The sequence below is a fragment of the Sorex fumeus genome, unplaced genomic scaffold (genome assembly GCF_029834395.1).
Source record: "Sorex fumeus unplaced genomic scaffold, SorFum_2.1 ptg000164l, whole genome shotgun sequence".
Taxonomy (NCBI): domain Eukaryota; kingdom Metazoa; phylum Chordata; class Mammalia; order Eulipotyphla; family Soricidae; genus Sorex; species Sorex fumeus.
In genome coordinates this window covers 199101-225719 of record NW_026606221.1, presented here as the reverse complement: position 1 = coordinate 225719, position 26619 = coordinate 199101, and the positions used below count along the sequence as shown (strand labels likewise).

Sequence of the window (26619 nt, the reverse complement as noted above, 5' to 3'; positions counted from 1 at the left end):
TCTTGGCGGTCTGGTGACCATCATCCTTCAGAGGCCACTGGACAGTCAGGTTTGGGCTTGCAGTGACGAGACACACGGGGCCTCACCAGATGGGGGTGGAACCAGCCCTTTCCTCCCCATCCCAGCGAGACCTCGAGTCGCCGCCTATGAATGGCCTCTCTGGCTCACTTGATCACTTGACTGGCTCCTGATCAAGCTGATTAATAGCCGTGATCCCATAGACTCAGAAACAAATCTCGAAACTCAGTGGCTTTTGGCAGAAATGCATCTGGACCGCATACACGGCCATGGCTCCAGAGGCAAAAGGACTTAATCCAGAGCCCGGCAGTTTACGGCAGAAAAGTGAATGGACCATGCGTTAAACTACAGCGCATGCTTCCCCAGGAGGGAAAGGGTGTTGCTCCCTTCCACCTTTCACCCCCTCCTCCACCCCAAGCCTCCCCCACACCCGGCAGCAAGGTGGCCGCCTCCTCAGAGCTTATAGGAAAGCCAGGTATGAGCCAGCGGTGACGGGGCAACTGCAGTCTCATGGGAAGGGGGGCGATACCGGCTTGTCCTTCATGCCCTACCAAGGCCCTGAGTTACCCCCCACGAGCGGCTCTTCGGCACAGTCATAACACCAGACACACAGAAACCAATATTGTAATGATCTGGCTCTTTGCAGAAATCCAAAATCATTATAGGATTCTCATAATCAGCTATAGAAAATAAAGTATTTCACAGTACCTTTTCAGCAATTCTGATTGTTGGGGGGGGGGGGGGGAATTCTAAACAATAATGGTGCATCTTCTGTCGAAATGATGAATGTAATCAGTGTAGAGAAGAGCTAAGTAGAAATCATCTGCCTCACAGGCATTGGGTGGGGTGGGGGGGTATATTGGGGTTCTTGGTGGTGAAAAGTGAGTACTGGTGAAGGGAAAGGTGTTTGATCATTGTATGACAGAGACTTAGTAACTGAAAGCTTAGTAACTTTTCTCACAGTGATTCAATAAATAAATATAAGATAAAAAAATGAAAAAAGAAAAGCAAGGTGGAGCTCATGCACAATTCAATCAGCTAATCAGTGGCTGAATAAATAGCAGTACTCCTACATAAAAAAAAAAAGAATTATTCATTAAGATACAAAGTGACTAGGGGCTGGAGCGATAGCATAGCAGGTAGGGCATTTGCCTTGCATGCGGGCTGACCCAGGTTCGAATCCCAGCATCCCATATGGTCCCCTGAGCACCTCCAGGAGTGATTCCTGAGTGCAGAGCCAGGAGTAACCCCTGAGCATCGCCTTGTGTGACCCAAAAAGCAAAAAAAAAAAAAAAAGATACAAAGTGACTACCAGAATATTAACATAATATGTTGATATGCTGATACTATATATTTTTAATAAATATACATAATTTTTAAAAATTAAGATCTTTATGTTGACTATAAGGAAAAATAAAGCAGTTTTACATTCTGAAAAAAAAATATCACGCCACCAAAAAAAAAATTTAAACGTTTTATTACACAGTGGCATAATGCTTAGCTGAAAAAAAAAGAAAGATGACAACATGGATGAAACTGGAGGAGGTGCCCAGTGAAATAAATCAGAAGGAGAAAGACAAATAGAGGGTGATCTCACTCCTATGTGGGACACAGAGAAACAAAGCAAGGAGACAGACAATAGACAATGAACATCTCAGAAGTGTCAGACCTCAGGGCTGACATTACCCAGGAAGGGGAGTTCCAGGGCCCAGTGGATGGGGTTGGAGACTGGGATTTAGGTGGTGGGAATGGTATAATCTATACATCTGAGACAGGGTGAAACTACCCCCCAAAACATACAGTCATGGGCTGGAAAGAGAGCAGAGGAGAGATGGCACGTGCCCCAGAAACGGCAGACCCCAGTTGGATCACTGCCACCACAAGTGGTTTTCTGAGGTCAGTCATGAGCACAGAGCCAGGAAGAGTTCCTGAGCACGGGATAGGGCCCAAATCACACCTCCCTCAATAAAAAATAAAAACATACACCCAGGCAAACCAATATTATCCCCATTTTGTGCTTGTATTGTTGTTTGGGGGCCATGCCTGACTTGTACAGGACTTACTCCAGACACTTCGTTCAAGGATCACTCCAGCTGGGGGGCCATATGCGATGCTGGGGACTGATCCCAGCCAGGCACACGCGAGGTGAGCACCTGAGCCGCTGTGTTCTCTCGCTTCTGGTCCTTGAGAACCCTTAACATTTTTTTTTTAGACACAAAAATTTTTTTCAAAGGTTTAAAGACTTCTGGCCTTGGGGCTAGAGTGATAGCACAGCGGGTAGGGCGTTTGCCTTGCAAGCGGCCGACCTGGGTTCGATTCCCAGCATCCCATAGGGTCCCCTGAGCATGGCCAGAAGTAATTCCTGAGCGCAGAGCCAGGAGGAACCCCTGTGCATCATCGGGTGTGACCCCCCCCCCCCAAAAAAAAAGCTGTCACTGTCACTGTACTCCCATTGTTCATTGACTGGCTTGAGCGGGCCCAGTAACATCTCCATTGTGACACATACACACACAAAAAAGACTTCTGACCTCAGTCCCCACACACTTGGGCTGAGCCTCACATATGGGTAAACATGTTCCTGGACTGTACAGCACGACACATCATAAGACACTCCCGACCCATTCTTATAATTGCACCATATTTGATGGGGTTCAGACAGTAGGCAACAAATTATAGAGGGAAATATATATGCATATATACATATTTTCAGCTATATATACCAAAGCTCACATCACCCAAATTTTAACAACATGTTATTGTTATATTCTATAGAATGTCTTAATAGCTCCTGCCAGAATAGAACAATCTTCACTGTTTCCTATATGAACACTTTTTTGTAAGCACGTTCAGCAGTTCTTCATACAAATATATATATATATATATATATATTTTGCTTTTCTGCTTTTTGGGTCACACCAAAAAAAATTCTGTGCTATCTCTCCAGCCCCACAAAATATATTCTTTTGGTTGTGTTTTGGGACAGAGATTGGGGTCTGGGATGGAAACACCCCAAATTTGGTGGTGGGAAGGTGTCATAGTGGTGGCAATGGTGTTGGAATATTAAATGTAATCAGATACTGTGAACTAAATTTAAAAAATCAAACAAAAGAAAAAAGACTTCTGGCCTCACAACAAGAAGTATTTTGAAAGAGGAAGGAGGACGGTGGTCAGAAGGGGGTTGGAGCCTGATGCGGCTGTGACACCCTTGCCCAGCCTGTACCCCTCTCGGAAAGGCAGCCCTGAGGGATGGGGGGGCTGACTGACCTTCAGGGTCAGAGCGAGGAGGAATGCATTTGCTCTAGAATGTCCCAGAAGGTGGCAGTCAAGTGCTGGGGGAAGGGGCCGGCTTTCAGTCTTTGGGCCTGAGGCTTCCCTGAGGCAGCAGTGGCGGCTAGACACCAGCTGGGAATGGGTCCAAGTAGCGGTGAGCTCATCCCGGCAGTAACTGCCGGGGAGAGCCCAGGAACCTGGGCCCCAGCATTTCAAGGGCAAGCAAGGCAGGTGACCTCAAGTCAGGCAAACTGGGGTTTCCTGGTAGAAGGAGACACACGCTCCCTCTCCCATCAGACCAGGCCAACATGTGAGAAGAGGAACGGGAGCGATAGCACAGTGGGGAGGGCGTTTGCCTTGCATGCAGCTGACCTGGGTTCAATCCCCGACATCCCACAGAGTCCCCCAAGCCCCGCAAGGAGTAATTCCTGAGTGCAGAGCCAGGGGGAACCCCTGAGCATCACTGGGTGTGACCCAAAAAGCAAAAAAAATTAAAAAAAAGAACTCATAGAAGGTTCTGGAAGGGGGCCCCACCACTGGAGATTCCTTTCAGGGGTTGACGAGAGCTATTATTCTTGGGGAGGGAGGATGCTGACTGGAATCAAGAATGGGAGGAGAGGGCACGGGGACCATCCTTGGAAGGGAGAAGGCAGTTAAGAAGGTGGGGGAACCGCAGGCGCTGGAAGATGCTGCCTGGGAGCTGAGAAGGGACACAAGGTCCAGGGACACTGAGGAGCTGGAGGCGGGGGGGGGGGGAAGACACGAGAGGAGTGAGGCACCGGGACGCAGGGACAGGACAGGAGCACCGCGGGAGTGTCGGGAGTACGGGCAGTTTTCCAGGGGACTTGGCACCGGATCTCCGAGGCCATTTCAGGACTTCAGGAACCGCCATGGGGGCCGGGAGATGGCGCCGTGAAACTGAAGCAACGCCTTACCTGCCGGTTTGATCCCTGGCATTACATGGTCCCCAGACCATCACCAGAACTGCCGCCCCCCACCCCCACTGAGCGGGAGTAGCCACTGAGCACTGCTGGCCATGGTCCAGGAACCAAAACTGAAATAGCAACAGAATGACCTGGGGCGGAGGGGGCATGTTGGGGCTGCGGTGTGTTTGGCACTTGGGAACCACTCCCAGAGTTGCTCAGCAGCCCCGAGAATCTCTCTTCTAGAAAAAGACTGCGTTTCCAAGGATAAGAGAGAAAAGGGCCAGGAGGATTCGCTCCACGACTTGGAAGCCGGCTTCGCATGCTGTGGGGAAAAGGCATCTGGGATACAGAAGGGACCACTAAGTGAATGATGCTTAGAGGGCTCGCTCGGGATGGGAGATGCGTGCTGAAAGCAGACTATGGACCAAACATGATGGTCACCTACCACCTGTATTGCAAACCAGAACACCCAAAAGGAGAGAGAGAGTAAGAGGGAATGTGCCTGCCACAGAGGCAGAGGGGAGTGCGGAAGTGATGGGGGTGGTGAGAGGGATCCTAGAAACATCCTTGGTAGAGAATGGGCACTGGTGGAGGGATGGGTACTTGATCATTATATGACTGAAATATAATCACAAAAGATCGTAAGTCTGTAACTCTCTCACAGTGATTCATTTAAAAATAGTAATAGGCTGGAGTGATAGCCCAGCGGGTAAGGCATTTGCCTTCCATGCAGCCAACCTGGGTTCGATTCCCAGCATCCCATAGGGTCCCCCGAGCACCGCCAGTAGTAATTCCTGAGTGTAGAGCCAGGAGTAACCCCTGTGCAATGCCGGGTGTGACCCAAAAAGCAATAATAATAATAATAATAATTAATAATAATGGAGTATCTCACCCGCAAGGCAAAGCCTGGCAAACTACCCATGATGTATTCGATATGCAAAAAACAGTAACAAGAAGTCTCACAATCTGTTGTGAGATGTTACTGGTGCGTGCTCGAGCAAATCGATGAACAATGGGAGGACAGTGCAGTGAAATAATAATAATAGAAGAAGAAAAGAAAAAAGAAAAAGATTGCATTTCCCACATGTCCAGGGGTGTGAGCTCATGGGCTTGGCCAGACAGCCGGGGAACCATGGAAGTGGGCTGTGACTGGATTTCTCAGTCGCCAGGTGAGAATCAGAGATGGAGGAGGTGTGAGAATCGGTCCTGAGCAACCTCCAGGCCCCCGCCCCCATCCCAGACCAGCCCACCACACCCTCCTGTGCTTCTGGGTGGCCTGTCTGGCTGGAATCCGTTTAGCACAACAAGAGTCCTGCTTTTTGAACCGGCTTCCTGTTTGCCCAGTGTTAAAATTAGCCTGCATTGGAAGCAAAGGTTATGATAACGTGCTTCTATCGAAGAATCACTGGAGCGGGTCAGGCAGAGGGAGGCCACGGAACTCAGAGCCATCGCCCAGTTTTATTTTCTTTTCCCTGTCCACACGTCTGCTCGGCCATGCCTCCCTTGTGGCACCAGGTGAGAAGCAGACAAACCACTGGAGGCAGGAGAAGGGCTGACGCCTGGCCAGTCTTTCAGACATCTGCAAACAGCACAGTGTCAACGTAAGAATAATTTAGACATGGGGGGGTGGGGCTGGAGCGATAGCACAGAAGTAACCCCTGAGCATCGCTGGGTGTGACCCAAAAAGATATATATATATATATATATATATATATATATCCAATATGAGGCCTGAGGATGTGGTACTATTCAGGTTCTCTAGTGCCAGGGAGGGCCTTGGCTACCCTGGCAGTGATTGGGATCTTCCAGGGCTGTACCTGGCAATGCCCAACCATGCATTGCCATGGATCAAACCAGGGTCGGCTGCACACAAGGCAAGTCCCATAACCCATCCTAGCTCTCCGGCTCCAGTTTTGATCTTTTGAAAGCTCTCATGCTTGGTATCACTGACAGTACCAGATAATGGGCCTAAACTTATTTTTTTTTAATTGCTTTGAGGCTCGAGGACCACGTGGTGAACAGGAAATCTAAGCCAGGGGGTGGCCACGTGCCAGGCAGGTGCCCTACCCACTGTACTATCTCTCAGCCCTGGGCTTACACTTCTAAAACCACAAATAACAATCAAGCAGAGGAGTAAACGCAGCATTCTGTTACAAAGGGAAAGTAACAGTCACCATCCTGATGTCGAGATGAGAGCAAACGTCCCCCTCAGCAGGCATTTGTTTGAGAGACTCCCAGCAGCTTTGGAAGTCGAAATGTGAACCAGCACCATTAGCACGGGACCCCAGGATCTGATATCTAGTAGAAACGTCAAAAAAACACCAGCTCTTCCACAGCAATTTCTACCAGATTGTCATCTGGACAGTTGAAAGCTTTGATGTCCTTCTTTCCTCAAAAGGACTATTACATAAGGGCCTGGAGCCATCGCTCTAGCTGAGGGCTTGAGGTAATAAGCAGATCTCTGAATCCAGCAATTAAAACGAGGTAAAAAAAAAAAAAAGGAGAGTACTTTGCTGGAACGTTGGCAGCAAAGCCTGTGCTATTAATGGGGAGAAATAGAAATTACAGGTCCTGGGGAGAAAAGAATCTTAATTAGAAAATGGGACAGGTTACTGTTCCACTCATGCTAATCCCGTCACTTCCCCTGGCAGCAAAGGAGCCGCTGAACACTGCTCTTCGGTGATTTGCCTTTGAATTAACTCTTCCAAAAAAAGCCAACACGTCTACCTGTCCGTTCACTTAAGAGGCCATATACTGATTTTCCTGGCATGACACATTCTTGTATTATGGATGCTTAACCTATTTTCACCTGCTGAATTTCGGGCTGGGTAGGATTAGGCCTCCAGGAGGGAGAAGAGGGCCCACCCACTCACCCTAGAAGCGTATAGATAAACATCCCTCCCCCCATGCCCCTCCATCCCCAGCTTTCCAAACCCTCACCCAAGTGGCTCAGTGGTACGAGAGATCCTAAACGAGGGGATGCCACGAGAAGCACTCGAGGGAGGCGGGGAACAGAGGGCTGGTGGGACTGGCTGGAATCCCAGGCAGAAAGGACAGCCCGAGAAATCACACCTTGAACTCAGAAGGAAATGCATTGCTTCCCAAATGACCGAGAGCACTGGGAAACGAGGATGCTTTCACCGAAAAAGGATAAGCATGCTTTGGAAACAGAAAGGCAAGTCGCTGACAAGGAGGCTTTCAGAATGCAAAGCACAACACACAAGTACTAGAGACACAGCAGCGAGTCCTGGAAGACACCGCAGCGCAGGAGATTTCTCCGGGCCCCATACCGAGCCAATTTCCTCAGGGCACCCCAGATGGAGCAGGCACGCTCTCCCCGCCTACTCCAGATGGAATCCCGGAATCCAAGAGCTTCCACAGCAAGGCCCAGGTATGTGGGTTCCAGGACTAAATCTCCAGGCAGCATGGCAGCAGAAGAGCCTGGCTGTCCCTCCCTGGCTCCCTGCCCGCTCATCAGCCTAACTGTCACACCCACAATCTGCCTCCAGGCGCCATCTTAGCACACCAACAGCCCGGGTCCAGAGACTCCCAGTTGAATCCCAAAATGGGTTAATACCCTACAGAGATGTCTCTGGAACCCAAGCGTTTGGGTTGGGTTTTAGAATTTCAGAAGTGTGAGGCCGCTTTTGTGGCCGCACATGCTCTCATGATACTCAAAATAAATAATGGAAAATAAATTATCTAGCAACTTCCCAAGGCGGGTAGACTTGAATGGTGGTGCAAAAATTCGAGCAAAACATAATGCCCAAAAGTAGAGAGAGAGTATTGGGAAAATTGTCTGCCATAGAGGCAGAGTGAGGACTGGGCTGGGGGGAGGAGGGATTCCGGGGACATTGGTGGTGGAAAACGTGCACTGGTGGAGGGATGGGTGTTCCATCACTGTGTGGCTGAATCTCAAACATGAAAGCTTTGCAACTCTATCTCATGGTGATTCAATAAAGTTTTTTTTTAAAATTAAAAATAATCACTTAATCACTTAACTTCCCGTTAGTCGTCGATTTGCTCGAGCGGGTGCCAGTAACGTCTCCATTTGTCCCTGTCGCGTGCTAGTGTAGCCCAATGGCATCTCTTCGCTCCGGGAACATGGAGGGCCTCAAACCGATCGTTCATGACCTTGACAAAGAAGTCTGACCATCTGGTAGGTGGGCGGCCACGCGGTCTCTTGACATCCCGTGGAATCCAATCAGTAACAGCTCTAGTCCAACGGTCGTCTTTAAATCTCATTACGTGACCAGCCCATCTGATTTTCGACACCTTGGCAAATGAGACAGCGTCCCTGATCCTTGATCGTCGACGGATGTCAGAACTCCGGATTCGTTCTCTCATTTGAGTGAAACGTGATATTCCACGCATGGCTCTTTCTATTCTTCTTTGGGAGACCTGAATGGCGTTCTCATCTTGTTTGCGTAGGGCCCATTTAATTTTTTAAAAAATTAAAAATAAACAATGCACAAATACTTCAAGCATAGGCTTCTACCGTGGTCCTTCATGCCCCACCCCATCCCCACCCCAAACCTTTAATAGTCAGATAGCACCCACATCCTTTGTTCACCCAGAGAGTGGGAGAGAGGAAGGGGGAGAGTTTCCTGCTCTGAGATCCATCCACACGGGAGCTTGACCCAAGCTGCTGCGTGTTTTCTAAAGAAGGGGGAACGTGTCAACCCCCAGGAGCAGTAAAGCAGATCTCACTCCGCCAACGTGAGGCTGCCAGAGGTGACAGTGACTTAAAGACATGAGTGTATGGTTAGTCACTCTCTGTATGACAAACACATCCAGAGACAGCAAGAATTCACAGCCGAGGGCTGGAGAGATGGCTCCTTAGCTTGCACAGGGCTCTTCAGGAACATTCTTTGGAAACTTCTCATTCTTAAAAACGTCGCAGTGCTAACTTCTCCTGTTCTCCTTATCCATTATGAATTAGAACAACGATTAAAAATTTAGTGGGATATAGGTTTCAGCTGTCAGATCTCCAGCAATTTTTACTAGTTTCTTTCTATTCCCCGCCTCAGTGCTTTGCCTAGCATCTGCAAATGTTCCTTCCCATCTCTGAGGTGCTTCGGTGCCGTTAGCTGTCACAGGTTGTGAGGCTGTCAATTGCTGTCAAGGATAGTATTGGATTTTGAAGATCGGGAATAATTTATACGGTGCTGCGACCTTACAGGAAGATGGAATTACCTTGAGGGGCTAAGCTTGGGAGGTTAGCCACCAAAATTTCATGGTTTTAAGAGCCTAAAAAAGGTCCATGAAGAACTAAAGGATGCCTCAGACAATGAAGGCTTCCCTGGGACCATCCTAGGCCAGTCCTAAGGAGCAAAATTCTGTCACCTACACAGCAGAACCCGGTTCATACCAACACACACAGAATCCAATGTAGCCTGCAAGCCACAAACTCCTATGCCAGTCACAAGTACCAGGCTGGCCAAAAAGGATCATTTGACTTGTAATCAGGATCACATGCAATTGACAAGAAGAGAAATGTATCTAATTGGAAGTTAGACTGCATGTTCTAGAAGATAGGAGGAACACAGAGGAAACCTACCACAGACATGCAAACAGCTGGAAGACACAAGCTCTCACATGAAAATACCTAGGACAAGAGGCTGGAGAGCCAGCACAGTGAGTAAGGTTTGCCTGTGGCTGACCTGGGTTAGATCCCCAGCTTCCCATCTGCACCCCCCACCCAAGCCCTGCCAGAAGTGATCCCTGAGTGCAGAGCCAGGAACAAGCCCCAAGCACCATTAGGTATGGCCCAAATTTTTTAATTAAAAAAAAAATCAAGAAAAATAACCAGGATGAAATGAACAGAGGCTCATTATCACTTCCAGTCTCTTATTTCAGAACAAGAGGAAAATGAAAATTAGATTATAAAGTATTATAATGGTCTTCTAACCATCATAAAATATGAATACAAGCCATCAGTGCAACTTCTATAAGTCCATCCTCTCCACTTCAATGACCAACTTTCTTCCTCCACAAACCCTTGTTGAAGAGGATTTATGAGGGATTTGAAATGACCACCCTTAATCACTTAATAAGATCTTTAAGAAAAGGGCTTCATGATAAAGGAAAAACTATATAAACCCATTGGTACAATTCTCCTTAATGACAGTTGAATTTTTCTACTTAACAGACTTAAGATTTTTTCTGATGGTTAATTCTTTCATATCCGAATTCTTCATACATCCATCTGTATATAATATATATAAAACAATTCTTGGGCCAGAGTGATAGTGCAGTGAGTAGGGAGCTTGGCTTAACATGTGGCTGACCCTGAGCACTGTCAGGAGTGATCCCTGAGTACGGAGCTAAGAGTAATCCCTGAGCACTGCTGGGTGTGGCCCATAACACACACACACACACACACACAAAACAAAAACAAAACCTCTTACTGAAAGTCTCACAAGCGATAGCACAGCGGGTAGGGTGTCTGCCTTGCATGCAGCCAACATGGCCGACCTGAGTTCGATTCCTCTGCCCCTCTCGGAGAGCCTGGCAAGCTACCGAGAGTATTCGATATGCCAGACACAGTAATAACAAAGTCTCCAATGGAGACGTTACTGGGCCCGCTTGAGCAAATCGATGATCAACGGGAGGGCCTTTACCTTTTTATATAATATATATTATATAATAATATATAATACCGAGAGTATTCGATATGCCAGACACAGTAACAACAAAGTCTCCAATGGAGACGTTACTGGGCCCGCTCGAGCAAATCGACGATCAACGGGAGGGCCTTTACCTTTACCTATATTATATATAATATATTATGGGGCTGGAGCGATAGCACAGTGGGTAGGGCGTTCGCCTTACACGCGGCCAACATGGCCGACCCGAGTTCGATTCCTCCGCCCCTCTCGGAGAGCCCGGCAAGCTACCGAGAGTATTCGATATGCCAGACACAGTAACAACAAAGTCTCCAATGGAGACGTTACTGGGCCCGCTCGAGCAAATCGATGATCAACGGGAGGGCCACAATCTAAAAAGTGCAAATAACTGGAGAGTTTTCTAATTTCATTTCATCCTTTGCAGGGGGGAAAATACACCGTGATACAACGTATTCTTAAAGGAGATTAGAGTTGGAATATAAATGCATACTAATCTATTTCCAATAGCATGCAATCATAAGTGATGCTCTGACCAATACTCCTTGGACACCATAAGTAAAAACAACAGTGAAGGCAAGTACGCACGGTAGCAGATGCCCCCACCCATATTTCTCCTTACGAGAGATGTCAGTTGTGTAGTCATATCCATTCTCCCATGCGTTCCTAGAAACTCCCTTCTACTGGTACATAGTACAAGCCGCTGCTGTGGGGGATAATTAGACAAAGACAGCCTTTTCTGGCAAGGAAAAGGAACTGTGTGTGGGTTGGGGAAGGATTCCTTCAATAAAACAATTTCCCTTCCTAACTGGTGTGTGGGTAAAACTGAGAACATACTGTGTGAGTGTGAGTGTGTGTGTGTGTGTGTGTGTGTGTGTACTACAGACGAAAATATGAGCTTCACTCACTCCATGGACTTGTAGCGTCTCCGCAGCTAGACAAGCTGATGGTGCCCCAAGGAGCTCTAGGACCCAGTCTAGGGTTCAAGATGTCACAGAGAAGAACCACTGAGTCTGTGAGAAGGGTCCATCTCAGAGCCTTCCCTCTTCTTCTGCCATCTGTAGCACTGTAGCACTGTCCTTCCGTTGTTCATCGGTTTGCTCGAGTGGGCCCAGTAATGTCTCCATTTTGAGACTTGTTGTTACTGTGTTTGGCATATGGAATACAACACGGGGAGCTTGTCAGGCTTTGCCGTGCAGGTGAGATACTCTCGGTAGCTTGCCGGGCTCTTCGAGAGGTGGAGGAATCAAACCCAGCTCTGCTGGGCGGCCGTGTACAAGGCAAACGCCCTGCCGCTGTGCTATCACTCCAGCATCTAAATGTTTCCAACCTCTGAGCCTCATGATTCCCATTCCTTGGCAGTATGGCAATTTCCTTGGACAGAGAAGTTTTCGTATCATGCTGGCTTGGTTTTGCCCTTTCTAGCTATACCATCCAGGATGCACTAGAAGGTCAGCTCTTCTCGAATAACAGAGGCTGCACCTTCGCCCTCTGGGTATATGGATTGGGTCTCAGATCTCGCACAGTCACCTTAAGGAGAAGTTTCTGAGGGCTGGAAAAAGCACATTACTGTTCCTAGTTCAATCCCTGGCACCTCGAGAAGTGGATCCTGAGCACGGCCTATGACCCAGATATTAAAATTCTTCTATGTTGAGCCTCAGATCGGGGCTGAGCATCCTCCACCCAGATCCTCCAAATTCCAGTAGGCGGGGGTCACACCCACCAACTGGCCCCCTGGCGCCATGTAATCCCATCAACGGCCAAGACCCAGAGACTATAAAACCCAGCTCCCAGAAGTGCGCGGCCACAAATGTGGCCGCGGGACATCTTATTATCTTATTCTTACTTTGGACAAATTGGCAGGCTACCGAATGTACCTGCCCATGCGGCAGAGTCTGGCAAACTCCCCGTGGTGTACCCAATATGCCAAATACCAGTAATAATGATGGGTCTCATTCTCCCAACCCTGGAAGAGCCTTGAATATGGCACTTTGTAATCTCAGGGCTAGGACAAAGGAGACGTTACTGGGGCCTGCTTGAGGCAATCGACAAATAACAGGATGGTTGTGATTGTGATTGTGATTGATGTTGAGAGAGAGGGAGAAAGAGAGAAAGAAGAACAGTGCCTGCCACAGAGGTAGATGGGGGCGGGGGTGGAGGGGCAGGAGGGAAACTGCTGGTGGGAAAAGTACACTGGTGAAGGCACGGATGTCGGAACATTATATAACTGAAACACAGTCATGAACAACCTTGAAACTGTGTATGTCACTGGGATTCAATAAAAATCATTTTAAAATAAAACAAAGCGATAGATAGTTCAAAGCACTAGAGCACATGCCTTACACGCAGAGGCCCTTAGTCCAGTCCTTGGCACTTGCCAAGTCCCCCAAGCACCATCTGGGTGGCCTGGTGGTCCGCAGCATGGAGTGCCTGGTCAAGTACTGAATCTGGACCCACACAGTTGGGTCCAGTAAAACCAGGAGTGACCTCCCCGCCTACAGCTCCCTCTGCACTATTTGGGAGCCCCTCCCCCAAACATCTATATGCACATACAGCCTTCCCTTTCATGAATTCAGAGGAAGTGACAGAACAAGGAAGAGGAAAGCGCTTGGCAGAGAAACAGGCAGTGATCACAGAATTGCTCCTCTCACTAGCACCCAGCTCCCAGGAACGGGGGTAACAGTCACAGAGGTTCAGTTTGCCCAGGCACACGCCGACTGTTGTTACCTGCTTTGGAAGTAACCAGCTGCAACACAAGAGGCCGTCTTGTCACGATGCCAGACCCTCGAGGGAGAAAGTCCCTAGAAAATAGAAGAAATAATAAATTAGGACATTTTAAGCAAGTCTGATGATAAATTCACGAGGCAAGTTCCCCAGCAATCTCGGCCAAAGTCTCAATGACAAAAAAAAAATGGGGCTGGAGCAATAGCATAGCAGGTAGGGCATTTGCCTTCCATGCAGCCCACCCGGGTTTGATTCCCAGCATCCCATATGGTCCCCCAAGCACCGCCAGGAGTACTTCCTGAGTGCATAAGGCAGAAGTAACCCCTGTGCATCACTGGGTGTGACTCAAAAAGTAGAAAAATAAAAGTTTCAATGACATTTTCCACCAAAATAGAATGAAAGATCCTAAAATTTGCATGAAACCACAAATTATTATTACCAAATAATCAAAGCCATCTTGAAAAGGAAGAACAAATCTGGCAGTATCCATGCCCAGATTTCAGACTATATTGTGAATATATAATCACCAAAACAGAAGGGCAGTGCATAAAACAGATACAGAGATATGCAATGAAATAGCGCAGAGGACACCAGGGCTCAGAGAGAGATGGATTCTCTCTTTTGAACATTTTTATTTTTGTTTGTTTTATTTATTTATTTTTGTTTGTTTTTTGGGGGGGACATACCCAGTGATGCTCAGGGATGCATCCTGGCTCTGCAATCAGAAATTACTCCTGGTAGCGCTCAGGGGCCATATGGAATGCTGGGGATTGAACCATGGTTGACCGTATGCAAGGCAAGCACCCTACTCATTGTACTATCTCTCCAGCCCCTCTCTTGAATATCTCTACATAAATACCATTACACACTTCTTTTAATATTTTCTAACAACTCTACTTGAACATTTGCTAGTTTTAATGGTTTACATAAACACTCAAAATGCTGTCAAGTCAAACAAAGCATCAAAGTTTTGCCCACAAAAGCTAAACCAAAAATGAGAGTAGTTTACCTGATAATCAAAGGGAATAAAGAAAAATCAAATGGTCACGGTCACAGTCCTCCCGTTGTTCATCGATTTGCTTGAGCGGGCCCAGTAACGTCTCCATCATGAGACTTGTTGTTACTGTGTTTGGCATATTGAGTACGTCACGGGTAGCTTGCCAGGCTCTGCCGTGCGGGCGAGATACTCTCGGTAGCTTGCTGGGTTTTCCAAGAGGGGCAGAGGAATCGAACTCAAGTCGGCCATGTTGGCTCCGTGCAAGGCAAACGCCTTTCAAAACTTTAGAATAAATATCTGGGGGTTTTAGCAATAGTAGGATGCTTGCCTGATATGCGACCAACCCAGGGTTGATCACCAGTATCCCATATGTCCCAAGGATGGCTAGGGGTAATTCCTAAAGGCAGAGCCAGGAATAACCCTTGAGCATTGCCATGTGATTAAAAAAAACAACATACATCTAGAAGCTCTGTTTGAGCTATCAGACCCTGAGTAAATATGCCTAAAGAATGCCATGTAACAAACCACTAGATTATTTCTTTCAAAAATACACTAGGGGAGCCGGAGTGATAGCACAGCGGGTAGGGCGTTTGCCTTGCACGCGGCTGACCTGGGTTCAATCCCCGGCATCCCATATGGTCCCCCAAGCACCGTCAGGAGTAATTCCTGAGTGCAGAGCCAGGAGTAACCCCTGTGCATCGCTGCGTGTGACCCCCACCCAAAAATACACTAGGGCTGGATACATGGTTCAATGGGATGAACACATGGCTTGCACACAGAAGACCTCAATTTGATCCCCTGTACTACATGGTGCACAACTGGATGTGACCCCCAACCACAGAACGGAAAGTAGCCCCTCAATGGGTGTGGCCCCAAATAAATAGAAAACAGATGACATTGAGGAAGGAAAGAAAGAAGGAAGAAGGGGCCAGAGAGGCAGTTTTGAGGGAAAGGAAGGGCGATACGGAAGGAGACAGGGATGGAGGGATGGAGGGAAGAATGGAGGGAAGGGGAAGAAAACAAAACACACCTGCCTCAGCGCAAAATGAAAGGGACATAACCCTAACTACCGAACCCTTTCCCTTCCCTATAGACGCAAATGAGGGCTGGAGTATCTGTTCCAGAACTAGATGTTTCCTGGCTGCTCTGGGTGGAAGACTGAAGCCATCATTGCACTCGCTGCTAATTCTCAGAGCTGAGTCACCCAAAGACCAAGGGCTTGGTTTTACCAGGAGACCAGTGCAAACTATCACAAAACCCAGGCGGACCTCTCAAGGTGAAGAAGCCCCTTACTGGCACACAGGAGAGGGAGAAGGGCTGAGGCCTTTGGCTTTCATTTAGTCAGTGGGGGCCTGCAAGGATGCTGGAGGGGAAGTCAGGAGCTGGAGAGTGTCTGGGGCAGGAGGCAAGGAATGGACTTGGGAAACGCCCAGAGCGTTTTATATGCTCAGATGTCATTTCATCACTGGGGGACCCAAAAGAGAAAAGTTGGGGGGAGGACAAAAAAGGGGAAAACAAACACCAGTCCATGAGATGGGAAATGGCAAAGATTCTGATCAAGGCAGACAACAGCCAGATGGCCAGATTCAGTGGAGAGCATTAAGTGATGTGGGGATGTGGTAGCAACTCCCCATTTCCGGGCTGGACCTCAGGCTCGATGGTGGGACCACACAACAGATTAGAAACACAAGGAGATGCAGCGAAAGCGGATTCTTTCAAGGTGCCTCCTTCCCACCAGATTCCATTCTAAGGACCTGCAGTGCTTAAAGGAAGATCAAGGGGCCAGAGTAATAGTCCAGTGGGTAAGGAGTCTGCCTTGCAAGACGTGTTTGATCCCTGGCACTCCGTATGTCCCCTCATGCCTACAAGGACGGAATCCTTGAACATAGAGTCGAGTATGTCCTGAGCATCACTGGGCATGAAGCAGAAAATGAAAAGGGAAGACAGAGACAGACAGAAGGACAGACAGGTCATGGGCCAATACTGTCCCCACGCACACCGCCCGGAGAAGCACTGAGGTCATAGACTCTGCAAGCTGAGCACAAAGGGCCTGTTTAAATGGCTTTGGGCTTCTCGGCCCTAAATCCGGAGTGGTGCCAACCGCTACAATGCCACTTTAACTGCTGAAGGAAGTGATTCTGCCAAAATGCACAGATTTAATTGGAAATTTTCCACTGCAGTTTCCTTTTCTCCCCTAAATTACTGGCACACACAAAGAATATTAGCACTTACAGATTTGTAAAAGATGGCATTTCGCAGCGCTCAGTTACTCTATAATTTCTAACTATCCAATAAATACCACTATCATTTTGTTTGGAAAACATCATTACAAATTCATCCGCAGGAAACACAGTGCCATCTTTTCCTTTTTTACCGACATCTAAGATAGTTCCATGTTTAGTATATATTCCCCAAACTCACACTTTCATTAAAACTAATGAATCAGTAATTAATGGTTCCCACTGCAATGTTCTAAATGCAAACACTTCCGAGTCAGAGATCTATAAAGTGAATGAAGGAATGTGTCCTCCCTGCCAGGAAAGACTATCAAGAATGTAATGCCTGCACACTTAATTCACTCGATTTGCTTCTCCCGAAAGTCAGTTTGCTCAGGAAGTTAATGCACCAAATAAATGAGACCAGGCGTAAAGGTACTCAACCACTTCCCCTTCCCAATTACAGGCTGTTCTTTCCCTGAGTGGCTGCCACTAACACAGAGGCAAATGAGACCATAAAGTCTCTACTGCACACCCCTCTTCCATTCCCCGTATCGCTTCTGAACCAAACCCCATTTTTGCTAGGAAAGGCAATTAGCCCGATTTTCACATAATTTTAAAATCTGCATTCCCTGGTTCCCTTGTCAAAGGGAAGTCGCCATGCCTAAGTTCTGGCAGAGTTCATAAGAGCTCCTTGAAAGGGTCTGGTCTGCCTTTTGTTCCACCCATGTACCTCCGCCTTCAGCTCATTCGTGATCATGGAGCTGCCAAACCATCTTCAACCCAAGGCAAGGGCAGCAATGGGCTACGCATGGCAGAAGAAAGTTGGAAAGTGGGGGAGCTACAGGATGACTCGGGAGTGGGGGGAGAGCTGCTTTGCATGCACCAGACCAAGAGTTGGGGTCCTGGTGCTGCCCACATATGCTGGCTCTGCTCTCCGTGATCTTGGACACTGCAGGAGATTTCCATAACACCCGCAGAGGAAAGACACAGATCAGGACAGTGACCACAGCGAGGGTCACGGACTCCCCCTCTTCTGCCTGAGAGAGAAAGAAAGCATGAGAGACCAACGCTGGGCTATAGAACAGGCTCAAGACTTTTCCAGACTGTCTTCCCCCACCTCACCCCCGCTACAGAGAGCCTTACTGGACATTTCACCCACTGAGGTTAAATTTAATGTCACGGATACACTCCACGACAACATTTGTGCTGCAGGTGAATCCATTACATATTTACAAGATTGAGGTGGGAGGTGGCTATGCCAAGAAACAGCCTTGACCCCCAGGGACCAGCACAAAAAGCCAGGAATAGGTCTGTCCCCCTCGTCACATCCTGTGGGGTTTCCAAAAGATCCACGGGCCGAGAAGACAAGGGCAGGGCGTTTCTGCCCCAAACCCCAACTCATTTCCTTCCCAGCCCTGGACCCATAGAAACCTCGTTGGCCACGTTAAAAGCAGGCTTAGCGGGGCTGGAGCGATAGTACAGCAGGTAGGGCGTTTGCCTGACAATGTGGCTGACCCGGGTCCGATCCCAGGCATCCCATAGGTTCTCCCCAGCACTGCCAGGAGTAATTCCTCAGTGCAGAGCCAGGAGTAACCCCTGAGCATCACTGGGTGTGACCCAAAAAGCAAAAAAAAAATAAATAAATAAAAAGCAGGCTTAGCACTGGCAGCCAAAACATCCCACATTCCACGGGAGAATGGAAGACTCGTGACTCTCACACCATAGACTTCTGACAGGACAGCTGGGAGCAAGGACCCAGGTGAGGAAGAGCAGCTGGTGAGCAGAAACCCAGCCAGAGGGAGCCCCCTGGCCTATGGGAGAAAGGCTGGCTGGTTACTGTCCTTGGTCCTGACCGTCTGTTGGCAGTCCTGGTTGAGGTGGAAGGGAGCTGAGCTCGAGTTTCCCCTCCTAAGGTGATAGTTAGAAGGAAAGTCAGGGGTGTATCTGGGGACTAAAAGGCAGGAGCGGGGGGCTGGAGCAACAGCACAGCGGGTAGGGTGTTTGCCTTGCACGCGGCAGACCTGAGTTCGATTCCCAGCATTCCATATGGTCCCCTGGGCACCGCCAGGAGTATTTCCTGAGTGCAGAGCCAGGAATAACACCTGTGCATTACCGGGTGTGACCCAAAAAGAAAAAAAAAAGGCAGGGGAAGGTTCTTTCACTGGCACGGGAGCAAGAAGACAGCCAGGGGAGTGCTGTCCTGTCCCAGTTGCCCACTGCTGTTCAATTTGCATCACAGTACCATGCTTGGTCAATTTTCTTCGCCTTATTTATTATAGATCTTTGGAGAGTTCCCAAAGGATTGTTGGCATATATGTTCCCACTAACATAGATATGCTACTTCATTAAGTAATAAATAAAAAATAGAGGTGTGGCATAGATCATCTATTATGTTGTTAACTTATCCCACAAGTATTTTTTTCCTGATTTATTTGTGGGGGTTCCCCCTCTCCTTTGGCCCTACGCTAGTGGCTACAGAAATTTTCAATATCATGAGACGAAAGAGAAAAAGTATTCCATTCACAATCAAGACTGGGAGGATCCGCTCATTAATCAATGGTCATTGGTGGACAAGATGGCATTTGACATGAGAAATGGAACAGAGAAATAGTAGTAGGATATTCCATCCAGGCATGAGTTCATCTTCACCAAAGTTTTAGTAGACAAATAAAAAATAGAATACTTGAGTGAAATGTTTTTTGATATTTATTTTTAAGTTACTTAAAAGGAAATTCCTAGAGCTAGAACAATGATACAGCAGGTAGGTTGCTTACCTAGAAAATGGCCAACCCAGGTTCGATTTCTGGTAATCTATATAGTCCTCTGAGAATCACGAGATGTAGCACAAAAAAAATTTCATTATCCTAAGAAGGGAATAAACTTGTTTTACACAGTGCAACTGGGGACAGCTAAAAATGATCTTCTAATGCTATGAACTGTTCCAAATGACTGCATTTATGTCTTTAGCCAGTCTGAAGGCTCCGTGGTCAATGGCACTGTGAAGGGACCCAGTGATCCAGTGACCCACCGGCTCATGCCTGCACACAGTCTCCTCAGCTCAGAAACCCTCCACCTGAAGCCTCAAGCCTTGAACCTTCCTCAAATTATAAACATTATTTTGGTTTTTGGACCTCACCCAGTAATGCTCAGGAATGACTCCTGGCCCTGTGTTCAGGAATCACTCCTGGCAGAGTTCAAGGTACCATGTGGGGTGCTGAGGATTGAACCGGGGTCATTGAATGCAAGACAAATGCTCGTACCCCACTATACTACTGCTCCAGCCCCCCAAATCAAATTCTATCCTTGGCAAAATGCCCACTGCATTTTCAACCTGGAGACTATGTTTTAAAGACTCATCGTCTACTGATATTCAGACTTACGTTTCTGTCTAACCAATCTCTGTTTCACCCTACAGCAATATGAATTTTGTACCCTATCTGCTGTTATCGCTCTGACCCCAGAAAAGGCAATGTTGAACGTTCTCGTATTTGCTGTGGTCCGTTCTATGAAACCCCATACAAAGGATATTTATTAAAAAGCAGTCACAGTCTCCTTGCAATCTCCCCACAGCTCACTCCTTTGAAAGGCCTCTCTTAACCTAACTGTTGCAGAAAAAATTTCACCCAGAGCCCAGGAAAGAAACACAAGTAGCTTTGAAAGCAGGAACAACAGCCCTTTCATGCGGCCAACCCCTGCTCAGAACCTACAACCACTCTCTCCACCAGCAGAGAAATCCATCTCCCAAGGTTTGGTCCTGCAAACAGACACACGGCTTCCCGGCTTTCCGTGCCTAGGGCTTATCCGAAATTCAGCCAGGAAACCTGCCCGTGAGCCCCAGAGGCCAACACCTGCTGAACCAGCTGGGGGTGAGGCAAGGATGGAGCTCTGAGAGTCTTTGTTCGCTAAAACAAAAACAATCTCCCCTTTGTAGCCAGGATTATCGCCGGGGCCACATTTCTGCAGTGTCAACACCACCCCAGGTCGCTGCTTTGATTTTAAGCCATTGTCCAGATTTCAGGCGCTTGCTTATAAAAGACAAAAACACATCTCGCGTCAGGAATTTGGGATCGGGAAGCTTTCAAGGCTTATCCTTCCTGAATGTCAGCGGGCGCTCCCACAATAACGAACAATTTTACTTTCGTTTTTCCACAGACAGAACTGGCAGTCTGCCAGGGATAATTAACATGCTCTGTCCTCTGATGGGTAAGGGAGTTGAAGAGACCTTAAAATGTCTGGTTCTTAATAATCGCTACTGCAGGTTACTGTTCCAGTTAGAGAACTCAGCAGAAAGAACACCACATTTTAGAATTTTTTTTTTTAAAGAGGAAGAGTCCCTACTTCAAGACAGACACAAGTAATGTATTCTCCAGGGAGCAGAATAATATCTGGGATAGAAACTGTTTTATTCCTTTATTTTTTGAGATGTGTGTGAGTTGGGGGAGCTGTTGTTTGTTTGAGGGGCACACCCGGCAAAGCCCAGGGCTTTCTCCTGGCTCTGTGATAAGGAATCAATCCTGGCAGGCTTGGAGGACCATATGGGATGCTGGGAATCTAAACTGGGTTGGCCTCTTGCAATGCTGCTCTATCACTCCAGCCCCCTCGAGATTTTTTTAAGAATAAAATAAACCCGGACAGGAGCGAAAGTACAGTGGGGAAGGGAGTTTGTCTTCCACACAGACGACCCAGGTTCGATCCCCAGCATCCCAGAGGATCCCCTGAACACCACCAGGAGTGATTCCTGAGTGCAGAGCCAGGAGGAACCCCTGAGCATTGCTGGGTGTGACCCTCCCCAAAAAAGAATAAAATAAACCCTGGCAGCCAGAGTGATGGTACAAGCAGGTAGGGAAACTCCTTGCACGTAGCATCTGGGTTTGATGCCGGCACCCCATGTGATTCCCTGAGCACCACTAGGACTGACTCCTGAGTGCAGAGCCAGGAGTAACTCCTGAGTATCTCCGGTTGTGACCCCCAAACAAAACAAACAAAAATCTTGAAAAAAAAAAGCTGACTATTAAGAATTTTATGATTTCCAGGGGAAATACCAGATTAAAATATCTTTAATGCACAATGGAAATACAACTAAGAATTTATAATATCATTTCTTTGACAAGGCCTTATTTATAACCAGATTCTCTATATGACCTACACAACCTGACTCTCTCTCTCTCCCCTTCCCTCCCTCCCTCTCACTCCCTCTCTCTCCCTCTCTCTCTTTCTCTCTCTCTCTCTCTCTCTCTATATATATATATATACACACACACACATATATATATCAGCAATCCAACTGAAGAGCACTTTTCACATTTTTAGCACCCTGTAATCAAATAAGAGCAAAATTCTTTTTTTAAATTTTTATTAGTGAAACACCATGAGGTACAGTTATAGACTTACAAATTTTTGTACTTGGGTTTCAGTTATACAGTGATCGAGTGCCCATCCCTCCACCAGTGCCCATTCTCCACCACCACTGATCACAGTATCCCTCCCACCCCCCTCATCCCCCCATCCCACCCTGCCTCTGTGGCAGGATATTCCCTTTTGTTCTCTCTCTTTCCTTTTGGGTGCTGTGGCTTGCAAAAGAGGCATTGAATGGCAATCATGTTCGGTCTAGAGTCTACTTTCAGCATGCATGTCCCATCCTGGGAGGATCCTCCCAAGACCCTTTATTTGGTGCTCCCTTCTCTATCTGAGCTGCCTTTCCCCCCAACATGTGTGGCTGGTCTCCAAGCCATGGAACTAAACTTCTGGTACTTAATTCGACTATTCTTGGTGTTAGTCTCCTATTTTGTTACTTTATATTCCACAGATAAGAGCAAAATTCTTTGGAAAAAATTCTAGCCAGCACTTAAATACCAAATTTTAATTGTAATGGAAACAGGACTCAGCCTCTATAGAAAACAGGATGGAGACACCTCAGAAAATTAAGAATTGGGCTTCCATATTAACCAAAAATTCCACTCCTTGGTACCTACCACAAGAGCCCAAAAATGATATTTCAAAAAGGTAAAGGTAAAGGTAAAGGCCCTCCCGTTGATCGTCGATTTGCTCGAGCGGGCCCAGTAACGTCTCCATTGGAGACTTTGTTGTTACTCTGTCTGGCATATCGAATACTCTCGGTAGCTTGCCGGGCTCTCCAAGAGGGGCGGAGGAATCGAACTCGGGTAGGCCATGTTGGCCGCTTGTAAGGCGAACGCCCTACCCGCTGTGCTGATATTTGAAATATACCTGAGCATTCCCAGTTATAGCCCTGGTGCCCCTAGTACCCCAGGGCACGATGCCAGCGGCACCATGTTACAGGGCCTGAGAATTAAATCATTTGGTCCATCAGGTACCGTCTGGGAGTGACCCTTGGTCTCCCTAAGCATTGCTTGGGACCCCTCCCCCTCCCAAAACAAAGGGAAGGCAATGAGCCATCCAATGGGATACAGCCCATCCTTTCCTCTTGACTTGTCCTTACTTTTTCCTCGGCATACCTCCCTCCTGACACTGCTGGCCACCCAGGACAAAGGCATCACCCCAAATTAGCAATCCTTTGTGACCACAGCTGGGAGGCCTGGTGAGGAGAAACCATCTCATCACACATGTGGATCATGTGGAGGGAATAAGATCAATGCACTGGCCAGTGCACTGGCTGGTCAAGCATCACCCAGAGATACAAGCAGACCATTCTGATGCTGTCATTTGTGTCTAGTCGAAAAACCATGGATATAGGGGGCCCAGTTTCTTGGTATTGGGATGCTGAAATGGAAAGAGAACAGATTAGTAAGAGGAGGTGGTGAGAATCACCCCAGAGGGCTGGAGCAATAGTACAGCAGGGAGGGGGTTTGCCTTGCACGCGGCCGACTCGGGTTCAATCCCCAGCATCCCATATGGTCCCCTGAGCACCACCAGGAGTAATTCCTGAGTGCAGAGCCAGGAATAACCCCTGGGCATCGCCGGGTGTGACCCAAAAAGCCAAAAAAAAAAAAATAGAATCATCCCAGAGGTGACAGCTAAGAGGGAGAGACACTAGTATGGGTTCATGCTGACTTTCCCAAGCTACACACAGAAGTCCGGGACCGAGACCTCCAAGCCTACTCGAATTGGAGTCGAGCATCTTCCACCCAGATCCTCCAAATTCCAGTAGGCGGGGGTCACACCCACCACCTGGCCCCCTGGCGCCATGTAATCCCATCAGCGGCCAAGACTCAGAGACTATAAAATCCAGATCCCGGACGAGAACAGTGCAGTCTCTGCCCCCGCGCCTGGGTGTTCCTTCCCGGAGTCCCTTGGAGGGGAGCGGGTTGAGCTTTCCTCCCCACCCCGACCAGGGCTCCGGCAGCCGAAGACCTCCAGGACCAGCCACCACCATGCTGAGACCACTCTCCGCACACCTGAAGGTACTGGCAGAGGGACAAAGCCACGCGGGTTCCGGGGCCGAGACCTCCAAGCCTACTCGAATTGGAGTCGAGCATCTTCCACCCAGATCCTCCAAATTCCAGTAGGCGGGGGTCACACCCACCACCTGGCCCCCTGGCGCCGTGTAATCCCATCAGCGGCCAAGACTCAGAGACTATAAAATCCAGATCCTGGAACCGCGCGGCCGCATTTGCGGCCGCGCAACCTCTTATCAGAACTTTTTTTTATGACATCTTATTGTCTCATTACTACTTTGGACAAACTTGCAGGCTATCGAATGTAGCCTGCCCACAGGGCAGAGTCTGGCAAACTCCCCGTGGCGTACCAAATATGCCAGATACCAGTAACAATGATGGGTCTCATTCTCCTAAATAGCCTTGAATATAATCTCAGGGCTAGGATGAAAGAGACGTTACTGGGGCCTGCTCGAGGCAATCGACGAATAACAGGATCGACGAATAACACACAGAAGTATTAGTGTGAACCCATGGATGACACCTCTTCTGGCTGTGATGGTGGAGAGAAACTAAGAATCTGATATCCCGGTATCCAGGAGCACAGCATGCTGCTCCGATCTTAGTTTCCACCCCCATTCTTCAACTAGAAGAACGGCAGGCTTCTTGCAGCAAGAGCAGCCGCTTTGGGGTATGCAGGGGAAGGAAATACAAAAGATGATCATGGGCGTCGGGGAGAAAGGAAGGAAGTGCTCAAAATACTCACACTCACACCGAGTAGAAAGTTATTACCACCGTTCCAGCAGGAGCTAGCTTACCATTCTTAAGCTGACTTTTGTGTAAGAGGTGTGTTAAAAAAAAAAAACAGGGAAAAAAGATGGAACAATCTCTTTTCCTCTAGAAAATATTTTATGAGTTGACACAACTGACATCTACAACTTCATGTGAATTTTTAAAGTAATTCAGTTGGGAGAGGGGTCAGGGGTGTGGCCCAGGGGTAAAGGAGTGCCCCTTGCATGTGTGAAGTCCTGGGTTCTATCTCCGGACTGCAAAAAGAGGGGGAAAAATGTCAGGGAATTGGTGACATTTTTTTTCTTTTCAGCAAGTTCTGAAAAAAAGCATATTTAAAGTCAAATTGACTCTCTAGGAGAGTCAACAACCAACTCCATTTTAAACAATTTTGATTTGTCTAGGAAAGCATCTGTTTGTTTTCTAGGAAAAAGAACCAACTAGTCATTCTTCCACTTGGCCAGAAACCCTACTTTATATAAATTAATGGAATAGCTTATTTCTATACAAGGCTGAAGGCAGTTTTAAAAAGCCAACTCTTAAAGTAAAACCAGAAAACATTCACTCTGAACATTATTTTTATTATTATTTTCCTTGAGAGAGTAGTACCGTATAAATCAATTTTAGATTTAAGTTCAGCCTCACAAAAGAGGCTGTGGCCAGTGACCCAAACAAACAAGACAATGGTAGGAAATTTCCTGGTGAGTCATTTCAAACCAACACTGCTTCTGCAAATCTACCTTTACCTGAGAAGGTGAGGACACACAGAAAAAAATGTGACTCACATACAATCAGAGTTGAGAGGCACCTTGGCATTAATTCTTCTCTGCAATTCATTTCTTTACACAGAAAATGAGCATCTCTTTTCCCTGTTTTTCATGCAAACAGTCATGCATGACTATTGGAAACATATATTGATCCTTGTGGACACACATACACATACACTTTACACTTACTCTATATTTAGTTTGATTTCACATATATATGTGTAGAATACATCTATGCTGGAAATATATCACTATTTAAAAAAATAAAAGCATGAAGGCTGGAGAGATAGTACAATGAGTAGGGCACTTGTCTTGCATGTGGCCAACCTGGGTTCAATCTCCCACACCACATATAGTTCCCCCAGCCTCACCATGAGTGATCCCTAAGCATAAAAGTAAGCCCTGAGCCCATCCAGTTGTGGTCCCCCCCACAAAAAAGTCAATAAAAATGTATCTTTGGGTGGTGGGGGTGGGCCACACCTGGAAATGCTCAGGGGCTACTACTGTCTACATTCAGGAAATCACTCTTGGAAGTGCTCTGGGTTGTGTGTTACCAGGGATCGAACCAAGATCGTCTGTTGTGCAAGGCAAGAATCTTACTCATTACTTACTCTTCAGCCACAGACAAATGTGTATGATTTTACATGTAAAAAAATATTTTACATGTAAAAAAAAAGATAGCTGACAATATAAATTAATGACAGGGTTAGAGTGATAGCACAGTGGTAGGGCGTTTGCCTTGCACGCAGCCAACATGGCCGACCCGAGTTCGATTCCTCCGCCCCTCTCGGAGAGCCCGGCAAGCTACCGAGAGTATCTCGCCCGTATGGCAGGGCCTGGCAAGCTCCCCGTGACGTATTCGATATGCCAAACACAGTAACAACAAAGTCTCCAATGGAGACGTTACTGGGCCCGCTCGAGCAAATTGATG

General features: G+C 47.5%; 1 protein-coding gene across 5 annotated transcripts in view; it reads right to left on the bottom strand.

The window, feature by feature from the left end:
• DNM3 (dynamin 3) overlaps nucleotides 1-26619 on the bottom strand; it is a 270137-nt gene that overhangs the window by 217847 nt on the left and 25671 nt on the right. For all 5 annotated transcript variants that reach the window (XM_056107388.1, XM_056107384.1, XM_056107386.1 and 2 more), the window contains exon 2: nucleotides 13568-13641. In XM_056107388.1, the coding sequence (XP_055963363.1) occupies nucleotides 13568-13641 (74 nt within the window). The remainder of the gene's footprint in view (nucleotides 1-13567; nucleotides 13642-26619) is intronic.